General features: G+C 31.7%; 1 protein-coding gene across 2 annotated transcripts in view; it reads left to right on the forward strand.

Annotated features, from left to right (window-relative positions):
- Nucleotides 1-4640: 4640 nt before the first annotated feature.
- The window catches only part of LOC118201047 (uncharacterized), a 29631-nt gene continuing 8618 nt past the window's right edge, over nucleotides 4641-25653 (forward strand). The window contains exons 1-5 of one of the 2 annotated variants that reach the window (XM_035373067.2): nucleotides 4642-5079; nucleotides 6936-7202; nucleotides 13302-13499; nucleotides 19425-19532; nucleotides 22335-22492. In XM_035373067.2, the coding sequence (XP_035228958.1) occupies nucleotides 4993-5079; nucleotides 6936-7202; nucleotides 13302-13499; nucleotides 19425-19532; nucleotides 22335-22492 (818 nt within the window). In that variant the 5' untranslated portion in view covers nucleotides 4642-4992. Of the gene's footprint in view, nucleotides 5080-6935; nucleotides 7203-13301; nucleotides 13500-19424; nucleotides 19533-22334; nucleotides 22493-25653 lie in introns of both variants that reach the window. The other variant, XM_035373069.2, reaches the window with a different exon arrangement.

The raw sequence follows: 25653 nt of genomic DNA on the forward strand, positions 1-25653 counted from the left end.
TAAGACTAAAATTGCAATCCTTTTGAATTTACTCGGTACTGAAGGACTCGAAATTTATAACACGTTTCGATTTTAACCACCTGAGAATAAGGAGAAATACTAAGAGGTCTTGAAGTCTTTTGAAGATTATTGTTCACCACGGCAGAATGTCGTATATGAACGTTACAAATTCTTTTCGTGTAGCCAGCAAGAAGGACAAACAATTGAATGTTATGTCACTCAGTTAAAGACTTTAGCGTCAACTTGTGAGTTTGCTGAACAAGAAAATGGATTGATTCGCGACCGTATTGTATTAGGCATTTGGGATAGGAGTCTGACCGAACGTTTGCTTCGAGAATCTAACCTAGGATTAGAAAAAGCTATAGAAATAGTCCGTGCCGCTGAAACAAGCAAAGAGCAACTCCGGAACATGAAAAGATGATCCAGCGACTGTGAACAGCGTGAAGAAATATAGAAAACAGCAGCATCAATCAAAACAGTCAGTGCCACCGAAATTATTGTCGCAGCAGAAGCAATCAGCACTAGAATATGACTGCAAGAAGTGCGGAAGAAGGCCCAAATATCAGGATTGTCCAGCTTTTGGAAAGACGTGTGCGAAATGCAAAGTAAAGAACCATTTTGCCGCGAGCTGTCCCAAGAACATTTATGAAGTTGGAATACCAAATAATGAACTTAGTATATATAATGAACATAGTGTATTTGTTGACTCAGTAATGATAAATCCACCAGTAGACGGGCACAGTGAATTTAAAATAAGTGCAAAATCAATCAAAGATCTAACAAATTATATTGATGAAGTAAATAAGGATATTCACAAGGTAAGTGAAACATGGGTGAAAAGTATTACAATGTATGTAAATAATAAGTATTTCAAGGTTGATTTTAAGTTAGATACTGGTGCAGAAGTAAATATTTTGCCTTTGTATGTTTTAAACAATGTTAAACTTAAGCCTAAACTTAATGAAACTGATTTGTTCTTAACTGCATGTGGTAATTTTAAGTTAAAACCAGAAGGTACTCTTACAATTAATTGTTCAACTGAAAGGCTTAAGAATGTACCTTTACAGTTTTATGTTCTTGATGTAAGATCTAAGCCTATATTAGGGTTAACAGCTTGTTCTGCATTAAAGCTAATTGAAAGGATTGATTCCTTAAAGTGCAATATCATTAATAAAAATGATTTAATTGCTCAGTATAAAGATGTATTTACAGGTAGGTATAGGGCAATTTCCTGACGAACCATATCATATAACCCTTAAAGATGATGCAATACCAGTAATACACCCCCCAAGACGTGTTCCTCAGGCTTTACAGCCTAAATTAAAAGATACTTTAGATAAACTTAAAAGAGAAGGGATAGTATCGAAAGTAAATAAACCAACTGATTGGGTTCAAAGTTTGGTTATAGTTGAAAAACCTAATGGGAGTCTGAGATTATGCTTAGATCCTAGAGATCTAAATAAAGTAATTAAAAGGGAGCACTATCAAATTCCTTCTCCAGATGATATAATTAGTAGGTTAGAAGGTAAAAAAGTATTTTCAGTTGTAGATTTAAAAGATGGATTTTGGCATGTACCACTAGATGAAGCTAGTTCTGAACTATGCACATTTAATACTCCTTATGGAAGATATAAATTTAATAAAATGCCATTTGGAATATCCTCCGCCCCAGAAATATTTCAGAAAAGAAACCAAAAATTATTTGGTGATATTGAGGGTGTGGAAGTTTATTTTGATGATATCATAATTGCAGGATCTGATGAGGTTACTCATGATATAATTATCTCTAAGGTTCTTGAAAGAGCTAGGTCTCTAAATATAAAATTTAATCCTGATAAATTACAGTATAGGGTACCGGAAGTCAAATATGTAGGCCAAATTATTTCCGAGTCAGGTGTAAAAGCCGATCCTAGTCATATTAAAGCAATTATTGATATGCCAACATCAAAATCAAAAACTGAAGTAAGGAAGTTGTTAGGAATGTTAAATTTTCTGTCAAAATTTATACCTAATGTATCGAAAGTTACTGCTTCTTTAAGAGAAATCATTCAAGAAAAGGTAGAATTTAATTGGGGAGAAACTCAGGAAGAGTCATTTAACAACATCAAACAACTGCTAACAAAAGCTCCAATTTTAAAAGTTTTCAGTGGTAATGAAGATATAATTATACAGTGTGATAGTTCGAAGGATGGCCTAGGATCGTGTTTAATTCAAAAAGGTAAGCCTGTATCATTTGTGTCTCGCAGCCTGACTAACAGTGAAAAAAACTATGCACAGATCGAAAAAGAGCTATTGGCCATAGTATTTTCTTTTGAAAAGTACCACAATTTTGTTTATGGACGGAAAGTCACAGTACAAAGTGATCATAAACCGTTAATGGCAATTGTTAAGAAACCATTGCATAAAATTTCGTCTAGAATGCAAAGGATGATCTTAAAGTTACTAAAGTATGATTTTGAGATAAATTATGTTCCAGGTAATCAAATGCTTTTTGCTGACACTTTGTCACGTGCATATCCTGTGAATGAAACTATTAGTGATGATCCTGAAATGCTAAATGTTGTTCACATTATTTCAAAATATTTGCCTATGAGTGAAAGAAGAGTGGTGCAATTTAGGAAAGAAACTGAATCAGATCCAGATTTGCAAATAGTTATGAAATATATTAAAGAGGGTTGGCCTAAATGTTACAAAAAGTAGATAGTAGTGTAAAAACATACTTTAAAGTTAAAAATGATCTTTATATTAATGACGACTTGTTATTTATTAATGAAAAATTAGTTGTACCTTATGTTTTGAGAAAAGATATGTTGCAATTAATTCATGAAGCGCACTTTGGAATTGAGAAATGTAAAAGTAGAGCCCGTGAAACTTTTTACTGGCCAGGTATGACAAATGACATTGAGCAGCTTGTTTCCAAATGTGAAATATGTGAAAAATTCAGAAATAGAAATCAAAAGGAACCTCTAATGCAATATGAAATTCCAACTAAACCATTCGAAAAAATTGCCCTTGATATCTTGCAATTTGGTAATCAAAATTACTTAGTAATTATCGATTATTACTCTAAATGGATTGAGGTTTCTAGCATAAAAGATAAGACAGCAAATGAAATTATGATAAAGTTAAAATGCATCTTTGCCAGGTATGGTATTGCAAATGAAGTCGTTTGCGACAATAATCCCTGTAATAGCTACTTATTTAAGAAATTTGCTGAAGATTGGGATTTCGAACTTAAATTTAGTAGCCCCAGATATCCTCAAAGTGACGGGTTGGCTGAAAAAGCTGTAGGAATAGTGAAAAATATCATGAGGAAAGTGCAAGATATAAGTGTAGGCTTAATGGAATATCGAAATACCCCAATTAGTGGAATAAATTTGTCTCCTGCACAACTGTTACTTAATAGAAGATTAAGGACAAAATTACCTATCAGTAATAAATTGTTAAATACTAAGATAAACAAACCTTATTCTAAATTTCGTGCACTTCAAGCTAGGCAAAAATATTATTATGATAGAACCGCACAGAAACTGCCTGAGTTAAAACCTGGAGATAGTATAACCTTGTTCAACTTTAGAACTGGGCAATGGGATAAAGGTGAAGTAATTTCAAAACATAAAGCTCCTAGATCCTATATTGTAAGAAATTCAAATGGGGAAATATTGCGAAGAAACAGACGCCATAGAAAATTTTCAAAATCACCTTACAAAGTTAATAATGATTATGATGATATAGTATTAGATAAAGAGGAAAATTCAAATGGAAGCCCTGAGAGTGTTTTTGTGCCTCTTAATATAGGAAATCAACAGAATAATCTATCCAATAGTACAATAACAAGAAGTGGACGGTTGATTAGACAACCTTCAAGATATAGAGACTTTGTCATGGAATAAAATAATGTAACGTATTGCATATATCATTTTTATGTAACTTTTTTGTTATTGTATGTCATATTGTAAATATACATTTATATTGATACATATATTGATATTATTTGGTATTTTTATTATTGTTTATAAACTGGAGGAAGGGATGTGATGTATATTTAAAATAACTTTAATGGCGCTCATGCTATGCGATTCCGTTGTTGTGATGCACGTGTTACTGTGCTAGCTGAATGTTATGTGAACTGTTTAAAAATGTAATAAAAAAAGTTTTGAATTCTTGAGTTATACTCATTAGTTGAGTCTTCTTTTGAAGTACAGAAGTAATTAAATTCAACAAACTACACAAGAAGTTACAAGAAGCATCTCTGTTCCTTTGCTGTAAATTCAAAAGTAACTATTTACTCCATGGAGGTAGGTCTCCACAGATCAGGTACTCAGGTGTTTGCATTGAAGAAGCCTGTGATGCAAGTATTATTTAGCAAACAAGCCGAGAGTCATCATGGCTTTGAGAATGTTTCGGAAGTCTTCTAAAATCGCTAAAGTTGGGCTGGTAGAAAACTATTTTAAAACTATTTTATTTACTATCTATTTTTAAAACTACCAACTACTTTTAATTAATTAAAATAAATATAGAAGAATATTGTGTTTACGATATTAATCGTTACTGAAATGTTCAATCGTGTTTTTTATAGTTAATTTTTATTGTTAAATTTCATTAGTCCACATGGAGAACAGGAACTACTCAACTTATTGTATACGAAACCTAGTAAAGTGTTTGTTTATGGTTTTGATATCCTTGCGGTGTATTCAAAAAAATTACAAAATGCTTCATTAGATGGAGTGAAATATATTCATCTTTTGAGATAATAAATTAATACAAATTCTGAGGAAATTTTTATGACTATGCTGTGACATACTTATTTAAAATCGATAAATAATTTCACTCCAAACGTGTTGGGATTATTAATGGAGATATAGAATATATTTTATCTCGAATACTTTAGTCATATGTTAATAAAAACATATTTCTATAATTTGGATTAATTCGCATTGTGTCTAATTTAATTTTTGGTTTCAGGTATTAATTGCACAATGTATTTTTTAAATGGAGAATTATCAGTTAATCAAACAGATAGGGCAAGGTCATTCAAGTGAAGTTTGGTTAGTTAAGTGTTCAAAAACAAGAAAGAAAGTAAGTTGTTATAAGAGGAGTTGATAGTTTTTTTTATATAAATTATAACTGATTTTAGTGTGTGAAAGTTCCAGAAATAATTTTAACATTTGATCGGGAAGAGACAACAAATTACATCGCAAAAGTATCCTAAAATGTATAATAAAAACTAATTTGCAGAATTGCTCAGAGCGATTATATTGGTCAGATCTGTTACTTTAATATTTGTTCTGTAACCATTTAATCTGTTGTCTTGAATAATTTTAACAGTACGAAACTGTATTTATATATTGTTCATAGCTGTTAATAAAGTAGTCGCAAAGTCCAAGAACAGAAACTATTGTTATTATAATGTACTCTTTATTACTTATTTTGTGTAATAATTTGTGTTAGTTTTATTTTTGTAATTTAGCAAAGAATTAGGTAGCTGTTGAGTGCATTACTAAACAGTCAAGCAAACTACAGATAAGAATTATTTGCTAATTATTAGGAAAAGAAACTACAGAAAAGGATAATAAATATTAATTATGAAACATGTATATGCCACTGAGAATTCCATTTTATTTTATCTAAGAATACAATTTCATTACTGATCAATATATTGTAGAACTCAGGTGTGCCTTTATATTTTCTTCAAGAATTTCAATATAGGTTAAGTTTAAATATTATTCAAGTTGACTGCTTCCTTCATTTTACTGAATGAATATGATTCACTTGTTTGGTGTAATGGTTTTATAACTAAACAAAATGTTTTTTGAAACATTTTAAGTTTATAAATATTGCATAAGTTATTATTTAATATAATGCATGCATTTAGTGTGCTTCCCAGTGTAATGCATTTTAAACATCACATAGAAAATACCTATAAAAACAATAATTTAAATAGCCATATTACACAATTATTAAAATCTTAATTATTTATGAATTTATGTAATTTTCTAGACTAAGTATTACAAATGAGATTTTATAAATAATGAAGTAGGAAAAAATTATTATTGGGGGGAAGTAATTTTCCATCCCCTAAGGTAATCATCTAGTGCAAGGTTTTACAGACAGGTAGAAGTGGAGAAGACACCATCATTTTACTGTTGGTTGTCCAGGTACTGTTAGTTCCACCCCAATTCTGATGGAGAACACCCTGAGGGGGTAGTCTCAAGTTCTCCTATCCCTCTCCCTATGCCACCTACCTTCAAGAGGACTTCTGGCTTGCCATTTGTTCTGTGTGCCTTCTTGCTACACAGACACTGTAGGCATACGAACATCCATGCCTTCTCAGGGGTTCAAATTCGGACCCATCGGTAGCTCCCTTACCGGGAGTTCTTGTCACACATTACAGTCACAAATGTGCATAAAAATATAAAATAATTAATTTAATAAATAGATAGCTCTAATTAACTCAAAAGTATTCCTTGATAAAAAAATAGCTTGCAGTCATTGATTATAGTTTTATAAAAGAGGTTCATTAAATAAATTAATTAAATTTTATAAAAGTGACAACTTTTTAAAAGATAATATATTTTTTGAATGAATCTTTATTGCTTTATTAATCAATTATTAATATCTGGCCATTTTTTAAAATCATTTTTACTGTTGTTCTCATTTGAAAAGGAAGAAAGGGGGGAAATGTCTTTCGTTATAATGCCTGTCAAAATTTAATGACAAACACTAAGGTTCTCTTGTATTTTTTAATTGTTACCTATCGAAAATAATTTGTAAGTGAGTCCTTTAGAAATTGTTTGTTATTTATAAAGAATTTAATGCTAATTATTCAAAAATGAATCATGTATATTTTATAGTGTTGTTTATTTCTTTTTATTTTCCTTAATGTGATCAGAAATAAAAATATGAAACAGAGCTTGGATTTTTTATGCTTTCAGTATGTTTTAAAAAGAATTGATCTTCGACACGCATGCAAACGAGAACAAAGAGCTGCTTATTTGGAGGCAAGACTTCTGTCTACTCTTAAGCACCCTAATATTGTGACATATTTAGATTCTTTTCATGACAGCAATGCAAGTCTCTACATTGTCATGGGCTATTGTGAGCATGGTGACCTTTACACATGCATAAAGAACAGGAATGGTGTATATTATGAAGAAAAACAGATTATTCATTGGTTCGTTCAAATTTGTATGGCATTAAAGGTATTTAACTATGCTTTTCCTCCTCAAAAAATTTTTTAGGGTTTGCTAATTATTTGCTTTTTGTTTTATGTTATTTATTTCTGAGTTTATATGTTATCTGAGTTCTTTAATTAATGTGTTTGTTTAGTTTAAAAAATCATAATGTGGAATTTTTCATATCCTTTTTAATATATTTCAATATTAATAATAAATGCAAATACAGTACAAAGTCCGAGATCCGGAATGATCTAAAATCCAGACCTAAGCCACCAACAACTTTTATTGTCTTATTTTTTATTTATTTATTTTGGTATGCTTTATGCATATGCATTTGATTTTTTTCCGTTCATGATAAAACATGTGGAGAATCCTGATTATTAACTTCACTTCAGGATTAAATAAAATACCTCGTTATTGAAGAAGCAATCATTTTAACATAAATTTGTGTGATCAATAATTTGACTCGGTGTGTATTTGTTTGGCATACATCTCAAACCGGAACATTCTGTATAGAAACATCATTGATTTTACATCTAATAACATTTTATATCCCTGACTCCAACATTAGCGAATCATTGTTTATTATATTTTGTTTTCATCACCACATATTTATTCAACACATGACAACTAATATAATGGCTCATGCAGTGATGCCTAAAAAAATTTTTATATATACAGTCAAAAGTCATTAATCCGGACTCGTCGGGACTTCGGCTATTCCGGATTATCCATTTTTCCGAATTATAGATCATCAGTTTAAATCTGGTAAGATGGCTTGCAGAAATTATAAAATTAAAAATATGAAACCGTAATTTATGAAATAAAGAACAATTATGATCTAAAGGGTATCAAAATTTACAAAAAAAAAAAAAAAAACCTTAATATTTATTTGTTTACTTTATTAAACATTTCTTTCAATGTAAGTTGTTTAAGTTGCTTCGTTTTCTGTGATAATACTTTCTCTTTAATTCTATAAACAGACATAATTTCTTGTTTGGTTACAAAGTTCCGCTGTTCAAGTCCCGTAATTGCTGTGCCGAGAATACCGACTTACTTGTCAATCGAAATGTTTTCGTTTTCAATAACCTCTGGGTCACTTTCTTCACTATCGGAAGCGAATTAATTATAATCACAAGGAACTTGATTTAAATCATATCAAAGATGGAGTACATCGAGATAAAATACTACACTTAGTAAGGAATTATAAGCCAAATAAAATAAAAACATCTGCCCTGAAGATAAGGATAGTGCTGACAGATCAACTTCCAATCCTCGGCGTGAAATTGATAAACAGATTTCGGATTTCAAAACATAATTTCGCTTTGTAGATACAAATTACATATTAGTAAATATATATCGGAAATTCTATTTGACATAATCGAAAGTTCAAGCTTACTTTTATGAAATTGCTCTAACAGTCTACAAAAAATAATAAGCCGGATCCAATTCGAAGATTAAGGAACAACGCAATCTGCAACATTAACTGAATTAGATAATTTTATACCTCCGTTATACCTCCGTTACACATTAAATGCGCATGCGCACAAACATATTAGCAGCCATAAAGGTCTTACGCGCTCTCGTAAACGCCTGTGCACATGCGTGAATGCGACGCATGCGCAGAAAGTTTGTAGCTTTGAGGTCCGGATTATAGATCATTCCGGATTATGGGTGTCCGAATTAACGACTTTTGACTGTATTAGTAATTGAATAACAAAGAGTATTGTAACCTTTTCTGTTGGCATCATGTTTGGCAATGATTACAGATTTATGTTAAATGTGCTAAGAAATGTTGAGGAGGAAAAATTTAATAAAACTTTCCTTCCATGTGCTAGGCCCACCAGCGGCCGAGCGGTAAAGTCGCTGAACACTGGTAGTTCGGTCCGAGGTTCGAATCCCACGAACGGGCTGGCTGCATGGGTGTTTTCCCCATGTGTAACATGTATACGAGCCAGTTTCCACGACGCATCCCTCCCCTTAGGCAAAGTCCTCCACGACGCATCCCTCCCCTTAGGCAGATAGCCCTAGCGTGCTTTGCCGTAATTAAATACACCAACCTTCCATGTGCTAAAAATAGATTTTCTTAATGATACTCATAGGCCAAAAGATTACATTTCGTGCTATTTGAATGAAGAATAACTGATTTGTTATTTACATAAATACAACAGGTAGCAGAATTTAGGAAGCAAAATTTTTTTAATTTAGAGAAGCATAAAGCAACAAAATTAAGGGATGAGAAAATTTTTAGAATTTAGGGAAAGCACTGGGAGCCAAAATTTAGGAGTGGCAAAAATTTAAAACTTAGGGAGGCGCTTGGTCCCGCAGAGACATTGCAGTAAGATACCTAGTGGTGGCCCATCACAGTGGCCTAGCTGGGGTGGGGCGCAGCATCCAAGGGGCGCCAAATTGATGATACACCTTTCAGAATTAAATGTTTTCCATTCTTAGAACACAGAAAGGGGTGCAAAATCTTTTGGTGTCCCTGGGCGCTTAAAACCTTAGCTATGCCTCTGGCCCATCATAAGCCTTAAGTATATGTGGGAATTTATTTAATCAGCACTCAGATAATAAGATTAAGTATATACAAGAAATAGACGTAAGTATAATAAATAACTAATACAGTTCAGGCTTAATTGTCTCGTGTACGATAGAAGCAAGACAAAATTTAGTGGAACAACTTGTCTTTCATCGTCAATCTCATGATACGTAGCCAGTAACGTATAGCGTATGCTATTAAACTAAACGAAAATTATACTTTACTGATTTGATGGAATTTCAGTTTAATATAGCAGATTGCACCGTTCCTTAACTTTCTGATTTCATCCAGCTAATTTTTTGCAGGCTGTTATTACAGCAATTTTATGAAAATTAAAGTTTGAACTTTCAATTATGTTGAAAAGAGTTTCTAGTTCTGGAGCTACAAAGCAAAAAGCGTGTTTCAATGTCCAACTTACATTAAAAGAAATGTTTAATAAAGTAAACAAATAAATATTAAGCTTTTTTATTGTAAATTTTGATACCTTTTAGATCATAAATGCTTCGTTATTTCATAAATCACGATTTTATATTTTTAATTTTATAATTTCTACATGCCACCTTACTAGATTTAAAGTGATGAACTAATATCCAGAAAAATTCCAAAGCCGGGACTGCCAAAGTCCCGATGAGTCAGGTCTTGGACTTTGTACTGTATTCAAACATCTTTCCAAGTATCCAATACAAAATTTAAATTTTTACAAATTTAAAATGCAGGATTTTTTTTTTTTTTTTTTTTTTTTTTTTGTAGAACTTGTAATTGTTTTTATTTGCTTTAAACAGAAAGTAAGAGTTGGTAATAAATCTATAAATTTAATTAATGTTAGTGTTAACTTTTCTTAAAGCTACTTAAGAAATTACTTTTCTGCAGTGGTTCGTAAATATGCATCTGCTAGAAAAATTTTCTTTTGTCCCCATATCCACCAAAATGTATGTAATCAAGATATTTATAATAGAGAATGTTTGGTTACTTTTATCTGTATATTATTCTGAAATTTAAGTACTGTCTCACAGCAAGAGATCTGTTTTGATTTACTTTTAATTGAAGCATCTGTCTAAATGTACTAAAATTGCCTCATACTGGTGAAATATGAATTGCTCCTCAATTAGCATCTTTTAGATCATTGGTGACCAATAATCTTGATAGACATCAATATTCATTGATTCCACTACAAAGTGTAGTTAAAATATATCAGGAGATTTTTCTGGGATATGATCACCCAAAACCTGAATGAAGGCCATTTTTCCTCATGGCCATTCATACCTGAACCATTTTTTCTCAGCTGCTTGTTAATAGACATATGCAGCGGACAAATTATTCCTAGTGCTTCAAATTCACTATTATGGATACCTTACTATACTGAAGCTACATCCTCTTTATTTATTACTATGGATTGTGGAAATAACAGTTCTTAATTATTGTTGAAATTGACAAATCTGTCATATTAAACTGTTTAAAGGACTGAATTCAGATACTAATAAAAAATTTCACTAACCTCACCTATTCAATAACTTGCTCGTATAAAATATTTATTCTCTAATAATTCATTTCAAATATAGGGTATTGGTATCAAACATTATTCAAAGATAGATCGGTACTTACGTATTATCGCAACCAGGTTGGCGTGATTTGTAAGTTTGAGTAAAAAAGTATGAATAGAAAGAAAATGTACATTTATTAATTACAGATAATTTTTAATACAGTTTTTCATATTATTTTGTTTTAAAATATAAAATAGCAATTAAACCCTTCCGGTTTCGAATTTGAATAACTTGCAGAATTATTTTTTCACCGGAAATCTTTTGGCTATTGCTTTTAGCACTGATTGAAAACCGTCTTTGCCATTAACAGCTTGAGCTTGGCGCCATATAAATTCGATAAGGTATGAGTCAAGATGATGACGGGCTGTTCCTCTCCTTTTTTTGTTGCGCCATTTGGCTGAGCCCCACGTGCGCTCTACATATTGTGTGTGAACGCCCGTGTTGGGATCCACAAAGTTATATTTGTGATTAACAGTTCCATGCAGAAATCCAGCATTTTCGAACTCACTTGTATTGTATCCTTTCCAGCAATCCGAATAAATGATGCTTCCTTCCTTGATATTTTCGCAAATTTTTTCCATGAGGGTAACAGCGCTTCTGTTAGGTACAGTAACCAAAAAAAGTCTCTTTCTTTTCTCGGCAAATTCCGCCGAAAACCCATTGCTGTGGTAGTACACGCCCAGTGTTATTTTTTCTTTTTACAAATAAACTTTCGTCTATTTTCACAATAAGTCCTTCGCCGCCTATTTGCTTTCTTTCTTTTTCATCCATTTCAAGGGCACATATCTCCCGCATGTAATTAATAATCCGCATGTAACGAAAAACTACGCATAACACGTAGGGTCGCCAAATTTGGCGATTTATGCAAATTTTCACCTGGTTGCGTTAATACGTAAGTACCGATAAATCAAACTAGAGATTTCTTATTGGAGATTTACCTAACTGGAAATTAGAAACTGAAAACATAGTTAAGCATTTTGATTTTAATTATGGCTGGTACTTTCTATTATCCACACCCCTACCAAAAGTTCATGAAAAAGTATTCAATAGGCAAAGCAGTATTTTGTCAAAATAGTTATGTGGCAACCCAAAATTTTGCCCAAAAGCATTTATGTAGTAACCCAAGTATGCATGTAGTATATGTTTACTATGGCCTGTGTACAGTGCTGAATTACATAGATGCTGAGTTTTATGCAATTCTCTGATTTTTTTTAAGTGAAAATAGATCACTGTATTCATGAGAAAAACAATGGTGCCAAAAAAGATTTCTTGGAAAAGATAATTGTTTTATTACTGATATTTCTAGCTCTTCAAATTTTATAAATTGAATGCTGTTGTATGGAATTCTTAGTGCATTGTCATTTGGAAAATGTGTGTTTCCTTTCCTGCATTTCCAACATGTTTGCAGCATTTTGATGGTAATATGAATAGTCAGAAAGTACCTCATAACTTTTAAAGAAAAAAAAGTTATACTCTTTCTTGTGCTATGGCATCATTTAATTTTAACTAATAAATAAATCTTCTGTATCTAAAAAATTGTTTCTGTATTACAGAATCAGCCAACTTTTTTAAAAGAACAACGTAAAATAGGTTACATTTGAATGATATGATCACGTTAACTTGTGAAACAACTGTGAGGGCTTGAGGAGAGATTTTATCAAATGATAAGCTTTCTGCTCCTGATATTCAGTTTGTGTTAAATTCTAGGAACATCCCAATTTGGAGATTGTTTCACCTTTTCATCATTTGTACTTTTTCATCAATATAATAGCTAAGTTCTCAGTTTGTCACTCCACTGTTCATAAATATAGTATCAGATATGTAACTAATATATAACTTTCACATACCTTTAAGTTTTTTTATTTGTACCCATTTTTATTTATGAGCTTTCAAACAATAACCATTGCATACTTAAAATATAAATTATTAATTAAATGTACAAATGTAGTCATAATTTATTTATCAAAATTACATAATCTTTGAGAACAAATTAATTTTATTAAATTATATTTTTTATAATTTATCCTTTTTTGTTGTTTCCAGTATCTGCATGACAAAAATGTACTGCATAGAGATTTGAAGACGCAAAATATTTTCCTCACAAGAAATGAGCTAATTAAAATTGGAGATCTTGGCATTGCAAGAGTGTTAAATTCAACCCATGAAATGGCTACAACTTTGATAGGAACACCTTATTACATGAGCCCTGAGATCTTTGCTGGCAAGCCTTATAATCAAAAAGTAATAATTAAGTAAATTATAAAGTAAATCGAAAGCACTTTTAATTGTTTTTATGTATTTCTTTCTGGAAGTTCTTTGGCCGTGAATGTAATCAAAAGGTCCAAAATACCTACTGTATTTTTTTATTTAAGAAAAAGGTTTTTTGGATTTGATTAGTTAAGATAAAAAAATTCTCAAATTATTTTTTGAATTTTTTTTCTTCCCCCATATGGATTACTGCATTATGGTATACTTTAAAAATTATTTTTCCTAGTTTTCCACCTTGATCAAATTAAAGAAAAATGGAAAAGTATAAATATTTAAAAATTGTTGCCAAAAATATTTTACTTTGGTCATTTGCATATTTCCATAATTTATAAAAACTATTTATATACCAACTATTTATGAAATCCATATAATAAATATATGAACCATAGTAAATGGAAATTTCAATTTACCGTATATACCCGCGTATAAGTCGACCCCCCCCCCCACTTCGACATAAAAATTTCGTAGAAAATAAGAAACCCGCCGTATAAGTCGACCCCCCACTTCCGAAATCGATTAAGAAACTTCGAAAAATTTTTTTTTAAGTACTGCATTTATTCAAAATCATCTGAGAAAAAAAAAGTAAATATACAATAAAAAATACCTTGGTGAATAAACAAAATCAAAATCCTTCAACATCCGATTCATGGTCAGATTCGCCAAACATATAATATATAAAAAGTATAATATATAAAAAACATATAATATATAAAAAATATAATATATAATATATTATATATTATTATAATATATAATAAACATATAATATATAAAAAACATATATTTAAAAATTGTTGCCAAAAATATTTTACTTTGGTCATTTGCATATTTCCATAATTTATAAAAACTATTTATATACCAACTATTTATGAAATCCATATAATAAATATATGAACCATAGTAAATGGAAATTTCAACTTACCGTATATACCTGCGTATAAGTCGACCCCCCCACTTCGACATAAAAAATTTGTAGAAAATAAGAAACCCGCATATAAGTCGACCCCGCACTTCCGAAATTGATTGAGAAACTTCGAAAAATTTTTTTTAAGTACTACATTTATTCAAAATCATCTGAGAAAAAAAAGTAAATATACAATAAAAAATACCTTGGTGAATAAACAAAATCAAAATCCTTCAACATCCGATTCATGGTCAGATTCGCCAAACACTTCATAGAACTCTTCTGTCGTCGTTGGCTCGTCATCATACATATTTTCAGTCTCAAACTCTGTATTGTTACAATCACTACTAGAGCCTTCATCGTCATTTTCACTTTCAAAAACAGTATCATCTTCCATGCTGTCTAGTTCGTTGCTAATACAACATTTTTTAAATGATTTTATAATCATTTCAGAGGGTATTTCGTTCCAAGCATCTTTAACCCACTAAGCAATTAATGTAATATTGGGCTTTTTATTGTTCGGGGGCCGAAAATTCTTTGGTTTTATCGAAACTTACTCTAGTTAAAGTATGAAACTCTGTGATTAGTTTGCCACATAATTTAAGTCATGAAATTACTTTAACTAAGTGACTTATTTGATAAGTTGTCCAATTTCAGTGCGGGAAGAAAACAACTGCATTATATAAAGAAATGTTTGAACTTCCGATTCTTTTAATTTTTTATGGCCCCGCGTATAAGTCGACGCCCGCTTTGAAGTCTTTTTTTTTGGTCCAAAATATCTCAACTTATACGCGGGTATATACGGTACTATTGTCATTTGTATATTTCCATAATTTATTTAGTTAACCATTAGATGCATTAGATGTTTTTAAATTTTACTAACTGAAGTAAAAAAAAATTGTGATGAATGGTGATTGCTTATTTTTTGCCAGATTTTGACATTTATTGCCTTTGTATATATATTGTTGCAGGCTTTCCGTTCAACATTATCTCTGAAGAATAACTTTTCATACATGGCAAGAAATTAACAATTTATTATCAAAACTTAATTACAGACAGCTCAATAATTAGCTTGAACAGAATGCAGATGTAAATAATTTCTCTTTAGTGCATGAGAAATATTGGCAGTTGTCAGAATCACTTGCAAAGTAAACTCACAATTCAGCTAAATCTCACACTTGAATAACTAACAGCAGCAACAACAACTTGTTACTTTAAAATAGCAGCAACAACAACTTGTTACTTTAAAATAGCAGCAACAACAACTTGTTTGAGCTTTCTCAGCTTTATTTATATAGACACTAGCTTTCAGAAAATTCAGGAAAGATCTGTCATGTGAAGAGTGTATCTCATGTTTCATTTAAGCTATTTTTATATTCTGAAAATTACCATTCTCATTTCTACAACAGTCATATTAGGAATAAACACCCACAAAAAAATAGCTGGCAACAAATACAAAACTAATAAATAAATAATACAACAATGCAGTGAAAAAATTTACACACACACACATATATATATATATATATATATATGTGTGTACACAACATATAGATACAACAATATATATGTATAGAAGTAATGCTGGTATGTAAGATCTGGCAGATGCAAAAATATTCTTAAGAAATAAAACTTGTTAGAATGGCAAAAAGTGTTTTACTTGAAAACAAATTGCTTGTAAATGATTATACATATAGTTTCACATGAAAATTTATTTAAAGTTCAAATGACTTTCTAGAGGAACAGTTTACTATCATATCATGATATATACAATGAACTTTTTCACACCAAACATTTCCTTACGATGATCACCTTTGAAAGTAACCAGTATTTCTGATCACATAAATAAAATCAGTACTGAAAATCCCTTGCTTGAGGTGATCACTTCTACAGAAGCCCCAAATTGTTTGGAGTCATGGATGGCTGTCTTTTAGAAAGGGTTCACTGCATTTTTAGCACTAATTTTAGTATGGACATAATCTGATAACCTCAACTAACAATCAGTAGATTTATATCAAATCTTTTCATTGATGTGTTTGTTAATTTTCTTTGATATTAAATTGTCATGTTTGAATCGTTAACTTTATGGTTGGCATCAAATAATGGATTTGACTTATTTATTTAGTTAATCTTAACTTTTATGCACATACTAAATTAGTGTGCCAAAATGCATTCAGGCAGTAGGTATGACTTCAACAGAAAACTCCTCTCCAGATTTTGAATGAACCAATGTTGAGCTTCCAAGGAGCACTGGTGTGTGGCTGAATAGCTAAAGTCACAAAGTATTTAATGGTTCTTTGTGGATTCAGTTCTTGATTATTGAAAAAGCTGCCTGTATTGGTGTTCCATATAGCTTTCTCTGATTAACTATTTACACTCTCAAGTTTAAAATTGTTAACCATTGCTGCTGAATAAAAATTTGAGCAGTGAAAAGTTTTGCATCTATATTTTCTGTCAGTCAAATGTTACAGAATATTGTTGAAGAAAATATGTTAAATCTTCCAAGACAGTCACCCACAGTTCTGATGTTTAGCGGAATTTTTTGCCTCAAAGACCATGTGTATCACTGGAAATTAGTCTTCTTTAGAAGTGGTTCTCTTAAGAGAACATACCTAGCAGTAATTCTTTTCAGGTTATGTACAGTAAATCATAGCCGAACATGAGACTATTACCATGTGTCGTAAAATCACATTCTGCAAAGTCAACTTTCTATGGAAGAAATGTGTTAAATATCATTCAGATTAAAAAAGTATGCATAATTTAAATAAACCAAAATATTGTTGTGATTAAAATGGAAAAAACGTGAATTGAATTTTAATTGAAAGATCTCTTTATTGCTGCTTAATAAGTACTTGATATGTAAGCACACATTTTTTAAAGCTGGTGATTTTTGCTTGGTACAGTAAATGATGCAATTCTTTAAAAATTTTGTGGTAAGCAGCACAGATTTTTTTTCTGCGCCTCTCATGAAGTGTCCTCTTCTTTCTTCGGTTGAATCAGTCTCCATGGCAAAATCAGGCCTTTTTTAACAATTCATTTAATTTCTTTTAAGTTAAAAGCACTTTAACTTCTTCATTATCACTGGTTTCACTATTGGCTGTAGTGATAAGGTGATCCAATTCTTCATTTATCATATCTCTATTAATTCTTTGACTTCTTCCATTCTTGAAACTCGATCACTGCCAGGTCATGTAGTCTGTTATTCATAAGTTGTTTCACTGTGTTTTTGTGTGCAATTCATTGTAGTAAGATACAGCACATATTTTGTTTGTTTTCATCAAACTGCAGAAAATTATCCTCATGTACAAGAATGTACAATCATGTTACAAGAATAAATGTGTGTTGTTTTCTTTAGCCACCTACTGACAACAGTTAGTGATTATGTTATTTCATTTATGTCATGCATTTTAAAGTACCATAAATGTATAGGAAATTAAAAAATTTCTTCTTTGATTGTTGGCTTAAAAAATTTCAATATTATAATTTCTAAAATATATATATTCATATATATACACACTTATATCTATAAATTAAGGATAATGTCAGATCCGGAAAATAAAGGTTTGGAACAAAACGAACATGACTTATTCACAAAGCCCATTTATTAAACAAAAGATGAAGAAAAGATGGATGTATTAACATTACATGATTGGTATGATGATTAATATATTGTATGTCTCCCAGACAATGAAATACAGTCCGTACAATGCCTAGGCATGCTGAGTATTAAATTATCAGGCTGATCTTGGGAAAGATTACTCCACTGAGCAAGCAAAGCTCTCCGAAGTTACAGTACACATGTAGGAGGTTCATGACGGGCTGCAATTCGTCAACCAAGTATGTCCCACACATGCTCTATCAGATTCAAGTCAGGTGAGAATGCTGGCCATTCCATATCAAGAATGACTTATTATTGATAATGACAAGACTGAAGGCATTCCTTTACAATGTTTGCACGGTGATGATGGGCGTTGACATTCATAAACACGAATTCTGCGCCTGTGGCACACCTAAACAAACCTACATGCTGTTCCAGAATGATGCCATGATAAATCTAGTCTGTCATGGTTCCAATCTGAACATGCAGATCTTTTCTGGAGCTGACTATAATTTTACCCCAAACGAGCAATCCTGCACCTCTGTAATGGTGTCGTTCAATGATGTTGTCTTAGTGGTAGTGGGTACTTGAATTTCTCCATATGAAAGTCCGATGTGAATCAGACTGCAAGCTAAACCTGGACTCATCGGAAAACATCACACAAGCCCACTGTGACGATGTTCACATTGCATGTTCTTAACTTCAGGCTAACCACTGGCGACAGTGAGTTGCCATGAGAGGAACACATCTGACAGGCCTGTGAGCATATTGACAAATCTGCTCCAAACATCTGTACATGGTTTGAGTTGAAACTGTCATACCCATGGCTGATGAGACAGGTTTGATGCTGTGCTCCATCTGCTTCTTTTGGCAGTTACTACCAAATATTGGTCGCCATTCGGCATTGTAACTCGGGGCAACCTGTACTGTAACGTCTACTGATATTTGCATCATTTTGGAATTGTTGCCAAAGCCTAGAGATGACACTTTGGGCTATTCCAAGTTCCTCGAATACTTCCATCTGAGTATGCTCACATACCAGGTGACTGATAATTCTACCATGTAAAAAATAATCCACATGCATCTTCTGTGTCATAACTATTCGGTTGTGGCACTAAGTGGCTTACAGAATGTTTGTGAACAATTTGATTTCTTTACTACCATTCCTTACATACACTTCCCTTACAGTCTTCTCATTGTGATGTACTATCAGTGTCATCTGTTGACTTCCTGTAATTTGAATATTATTCTTGGAGATATGTATGATAATTTTACAGTTGAAATTTTTACTTTAGAGTTCAATTTCCATGTCATTCTGAATTATCTTTAATTTATAGACATGAGTGTAGATAGATAGATATGTAGGCATACATACATATTTTAATTTTTTTAACAGTCAGATGTATGGGCTTTAGGCTGCTGCATGTATGAAATTGCTACTTTAAAACAAGCATTTAATGCTCAGGATATCCATACACTAATTCAGAAAATAATGAAAGGAAAAGTAAGTACCTTTATTTTCTTGCATAAATTCTTACTTTGAAAATGTATACTACAAGAAATGTATGAATGAAATTATGAAAATGTACAGAGGGTCTATATAAATTTTTGAATGATTTTAAGGCCATGTAATTAATGTTTACAATGCAAAGAATATTTTTTTAAAGTTCAATCTGGTAAACTTTTTTTTATTATAAGTCTGCATCATGATTCCCATAATATAGGAATTCATAAGAACTTTAGCAATATTGGTTTCCATTTGTCTTACACTACTTTGAAGAGCAGTCATGGTGGGTTTGTGCTTAGAAAGAAATCTTTTCCTAGAGACCAAAGGCACAATAGTCCATAAGTGAAATGTCAGGAGACAGTCTTCATTTTCACAAGGAATGCAATGGTACTTTTTGAAGTGTGATGTTGCTTTGTTTTGATGAAGTTTCACTCTTTGAAAGTCACTGGGACAAAGAAATGGAATTTCTTCTGTAAATATTGAACTTTTTGTTGATGGTTCACCGAGTTGATTTTTAATATGTTTTTCCATTCTTCTTATTTTTTAATTTCTCATTGTTAGAAAATTCTGCAACAATCATAAACCACTTACTGAAACTTTCTTTGCATTGATAGAACTAAGTTTATACACATTTTCTCTTCAATTTCAAAAATAGTAAACAGACCCTTTCTTTTTTTTCCCTTTTCTCTTTTTCCCCCCCCCCCTTTTCTCTCTTTTTTTGGGGGGAGGTTGGAGTCATTTACGTAAACCATGTTTCATTGAGGGTCACAATGTATTTTCATTTTGTCTCTTTCTGAATAGTTTTCATACTGGGTTCTACAAATTGTTCTGCATTGAGCCACAGTTGGCAAAAGTTGATGAACATTATGTTTTTTTAACTTTTTTTAAAATTGTAAATATTGATTTATTATTTTAATTGTAGTTGCTACAGATGCATTTAAAGATCTGCAATTCATTTCTGCATTGGGAGCCCACCAGCAGTCGAGCGGTAAAGTCGCTGAACACTGGTAGTTCAGTCTGAGGTTCGAATCCCACGAACGGGCTGGCTTCATGGGTGTTTTCGTGGTTTTCCCCATGTGTAACTTGTGTACGAGCCAGTTTCCCGTAGAAAGTCCTCCACGAAGGCATCCCTCCTCTTAGGCAGATAGCCCTCGAGGCTTTGCCGTAATTAAATAACCTAACCTAACCATTTCTGCATTGGCAGAGTTTCTCTTGATACCAATGATTTAACTTTAGAAACATCAGAAGCAGTACATACCTTTTTTGGGTATTCGTTTCAAGTCTTATTTCCGTGTAGGAGTTATAATTGAGGGTTTTACTCTTTCTGATTAATAACATTGCTTATTTTACACTTCAAAATCTTAATACCATGCATTTAACAATGTTTTTGAATTTTAGAATTGGAATATTTTACTTCAGAAAGTGCAAAAACATATCCTGCAATTCACAGCTAGTTTACGTGCAACATTTTGAAAGAAGAATAAATTTAAAAGTAGCAGATGATATTTCTCATTTAAATGATAATCTGTTGCCAGAAGTTTTTGTTCCAAAACTTTTTTTTTTTTATTTCTTCATCGAAATCAATCTAAAAATATATAAAGACCTTCTGCATGTTTACACATTATATAAAATGAAATTTCTATGCATTGGAAGCCAGTACTCTGCTGCACAAAATAAAAAAGGTGCATTTATTATCTGAAGTAAAGATGGGGAAAAATATGCAAATCTCGCTCCATCAACTCAGTTTCAGTACAGGTGTCTCGTAGGATTCTCTTACAAGGCAAAATTAAAAATAAGAAGACTGGAAAAAATGTTAAAATCAACTCAATATACTATCAAGTGAAAGTTTTACATTTAATATTTATAGTAGAAATTCCATTTCTTTACCCAAGTGACTTGGAAAGAGTGAAATGCAACAAGTCATGCTTTGAAAAATACATTGCATTCCTTGAAAAAATAAAGACTGATACAGTTGTTGCATATGCACCTTTTTAAATGTATTCTTATAAATGTATGACAAATATTTACAATTTAAATGTATAAAGTCACCTGATGTCTTACCTACACACTATTGTTGTGCCTTTAGTCTCTTGAAAAGAGCTCTTTCTAAGTGAAGCCCACCATAATTGATGGACTGTGGAAGAGGAATGGAAATTAATACGCTTGGAAATTCTATGAAAAGCCTTTCTGTCATGGAAATCACAATGTAGACTTATAGTCAAAAAAAAAAAAAAAAAAGCTGTTAGATCTAATATTTTTAAAAAATAGTCTTTACATTTTAAACATCAATTATCATTCATCATCAGCCTTGAAATCATTCTAAAAATGTGTAAACACCTCCTGTAATTTTTTAGTTTTATCTCTTCATTTGTTAATTCTTCCTAAAATCATTTTTATTTAATTTTTGAAGTCCTACCAACTCGGATAATAACATAATACACAAAGCCATCTATCCCATGTAACAGTCTGACTCCAACTAATGCCATTAATTGGGTAATTATTATAAATTAACGATAAAAAATATTCACTTATCCACATATTTCATTCTTCTGTTGAAATAAATGTATGACAAATATTTACAATTTATATATGCTACTTTTGATCCATATACGTTCTTTAAAAAGGAACTGAGGCCATTATTGCATTTTCACTGATTTTTGAATGACTCTCTCTATGGGATTACCAATGGCAAAAGTTGCATATAGTACTGAGTTTATACAATGTCATACGTGTTTGCATACCTCACAAAGTATTAATAATATAATAATGTAAAGAAAAATATCATTTTCTATTTCTTAGGTTTCCGTCATGCCAGATATTTATTCTCCTGAATTTCTGACAATAATTTCATCAATGCTCACACATGAACCACAGAAAAGACCAAGTATCACAGAATTGCTTTTGAATGATTATATTAGAAAATTCATTTTATTGTTCCTTCAGGACTCTTCTGAGAGGTGTGTATTCATTGTAATCATGAAAACTACTACATGTTTCTTTGTTCTTATATAATGATTGGTTTAAAAAAAAGAAAGAAGTGAATGTATTATTTAGTAAATATTTACATATAATTAGTGTTAACATTTTTAATATAAATTTTCTGAAAAAATTAATATGGCAGTAACAGATGATTACCAAAAATTGTAAGATTATAAAAGTAATTTATGTATCTGCATGAGAGAAGTATATATAAATTTAATGCAATATCTTATAAAAGATAAATGCTATTCTCTAATGAAATATTTGAATATCCAAGTAGTTTCTGTGGATATTTTTTTAATTATGTATACATATATACAACTTTAAATTATTTAAAGACTTAACATTGTTATATTTGTAAAATCATGTAGTTGAATATGAAAAAATTTAAGACATATTAAGATAAGAATTCCTGCATTAATTTAGCTACACTGCTAAATGCACATACTTACAATGTTGTGATAGTAATTTGCTGCTAATTTTTTAGATTTTTTTAGTAAATTTCTATAATACCTGCTTTGAGAAAATATTCCTTTTCACTCGCAACTTATTATTTATTTTATTTCCCCAACAAATCGTTGAGCTTTTGACAGTCAAAAATCAAACATCATATTAACACCTATAGTTTACTTTACTTAACTCCTCTCCCAAATGTAATTTAGAAAAGGTAGGTTTTTGTAAATCACTATTTACCTAAAAATTACTGTATTATAAATTTTAAAATGAATTTATTAGGTAAACAGTTTGACAGACTACACAAAAACTATCACTATCAATAATGGGTAATATATCTTGGGTAATGAATTTCCCATAAATTTTATATGATTTTTTGAGATTACACAATTAAGTACGTAAATCCATGAATTCTGGGAATTTTCACTTGCATTTCAAATTCCTGTAAATAATGTTACTTTTTTCGATTTAAACAACTTAATAGTCCCTCTATTTAAGTGTAAGTGAAATAAACTGGATATTTTATTAAAAACTGGATGAAAAAATTTGTAATCCTCCTCAAAAATCCAAATAAAAAATTTAAGCCTTAAATTACTCGCAAAATTTCTGATCAAGTCCATATCCATATTTAATAAATGTTTGTATACTTCTGGAATATAAAAAAAAATCATTTTCCTAAGCAATATAAAGTTGCTGCCTACTGTATGCTGAAAAAACAGACTCTGAATGATTATTCTCAAAATTTGAAAAGGTGTTACATGGTAATAGGCAATGTAATATAGAAGAAAATCTAATATATAATAAAATATATAATCTAAAATATATAAGGCGTGTTCAAATGAAAGTGATTCGAATCACCACATGCGAAAAGTTTGCACTGGATTTTTGTGAAACAAATGCAATAGTGAAGCTGTATGTACCATGCATGCATGTGCAGAAGGAGATGTTTGCTAACTTCAGTTGTAAGGACATGGCATTCATTCAAAACTGGTTTGTAGATGCAACTGAATTGAAAACAGATCAGTGAACTGTAATTAAGTTTTAAACTCTGGATGGGTGTAAGCCGGTGGACATTCATTGAAGAATGGTAGCTGTGTACGGAGACGTGTGTCGAAGCCCACGGTGACAAGGTGGTGAGAACTTTTAGCAACAGTCACCAGGAGACAACGGATTTGCCGCAGCCCAGTCAAGCGCACAAGGTTGTGAAAGATAAACTGATTATGAATATTGACACAGCAAATCAAGGCAAATAGACGTCGAAGCATTCATGCATTCATGAGTTGTATATTTCCATTGGTATTGTTCACAATATTGTCAGCAACATTCTGAAGTATCGAAAAGTTTGTTGCCGATGGGTACCCCGTATACTGTCTGACCATCACAAGAAACAATGAATGGGCCTCAGTTTACAACATTTGGTGCACTACACGGTTGACGGTAACAAATTTCTGCAACGCATAGTGGCAGGGGATGAAACCTGGTGTCATCACTCTAACTGGAAGGGAAGTCCATCAGCATGCAATGGAAACATCCCGACTTGCCTAAGCCCAAAAAATTCAAAATTCAGCACTCAGCCGAAAAGGTGATGTTGACAGCATTTTTGGACATTCAGGGTCCCCTATTACTGGAGTTTAAGAAGACGCACATCTCCATTAACGCCCAATGGTACACCAAAATGCTTTATAAGCTGCACAAAGCTATCAAAAACAAATGTCCAGATATGTTGTGGTCAGGTGTCATCCTTGTGTATGACAATGCAAGGCTGCATGCCGCCTGGATGTGTGTCGAGGCATTGGCCCGTAAAAAGTGGGAAGTCTTGGAACATCCAGCTTACAGTTCAGATCTGTCGCCTTGTGACTATCACATCTTTTGACAGCTGACGAAAAGCCTAAAAGATCAATGCTTTCAGTCTGACGAGGACGTAAAAGCCACAGTTATGAACGGATTCCATGATCAACCGACAAATCGTTCCTCACGGATAGTCCATAATCGTTCCTCACGGACGGAATTCTTAACTTTTCCAAGCAGTGGGATGCCTGCCTTAATGCAATGTGTGATTTTTTTAACAAACAGTGTATGCATTTCAATCATTAAATATTGCTGTTCCTATCTATGTATCTGTCTCATTTCTGTTGCTACACATCTCATGGATATACACCTCAAACAACTTTTATTTGAAAGCCCCTCATATATAACATAAAATATATAATCTAACATATCGAAATGCTTTCCATTAAAGAAAATCTTAAGTTTTTATAATATTGCCAGAATTTGACTAAATATGAATATTAAGCTATACCCTGATCAGCTAAAATATTATGGCCATCTCTACAATATGAGAATGTACTCGCCCTAGTCAGGTATATGGCATGTGACAAAATGGAAATGTTATTTAAGATTTAGCTATTTTAGATTATGGAATATTGAGGCATCACTTTGCAATAAATTCTCTTGGCTGTGAAATTGTTAGCATGCATCTTAAACATTAAAATCTCATGTAATGAGAAAGGCTGCTGATCTAAATAACTTTAACCCAATAGCAGTTACAAGATTGAGCAGTTCTATCTTTCCAAATACTTATGATATCTGTTAGTCATAAATTTGTAATGCAAGCTGGTTTATTTGTGCACACTGTGGTGCATAACTGGAATGAGCTGAGCGTGTTGATGACCATTAAAAGGTTAAA

This window comes from Stegodyphus dumicola, chromosome 1, assembly GCF_044657685.1.
Source record: "Stegodyphus dumicola isolate Sdum_Otavi_A_Nest chromosome 1, ASM4465768v1".
Lineage (NCBI taxonomy): Eukaryota > Metazoa > Arthropoda > Arachnida > Araneae > Eresidae > Stegodyphus > Stegodyphus dumicola.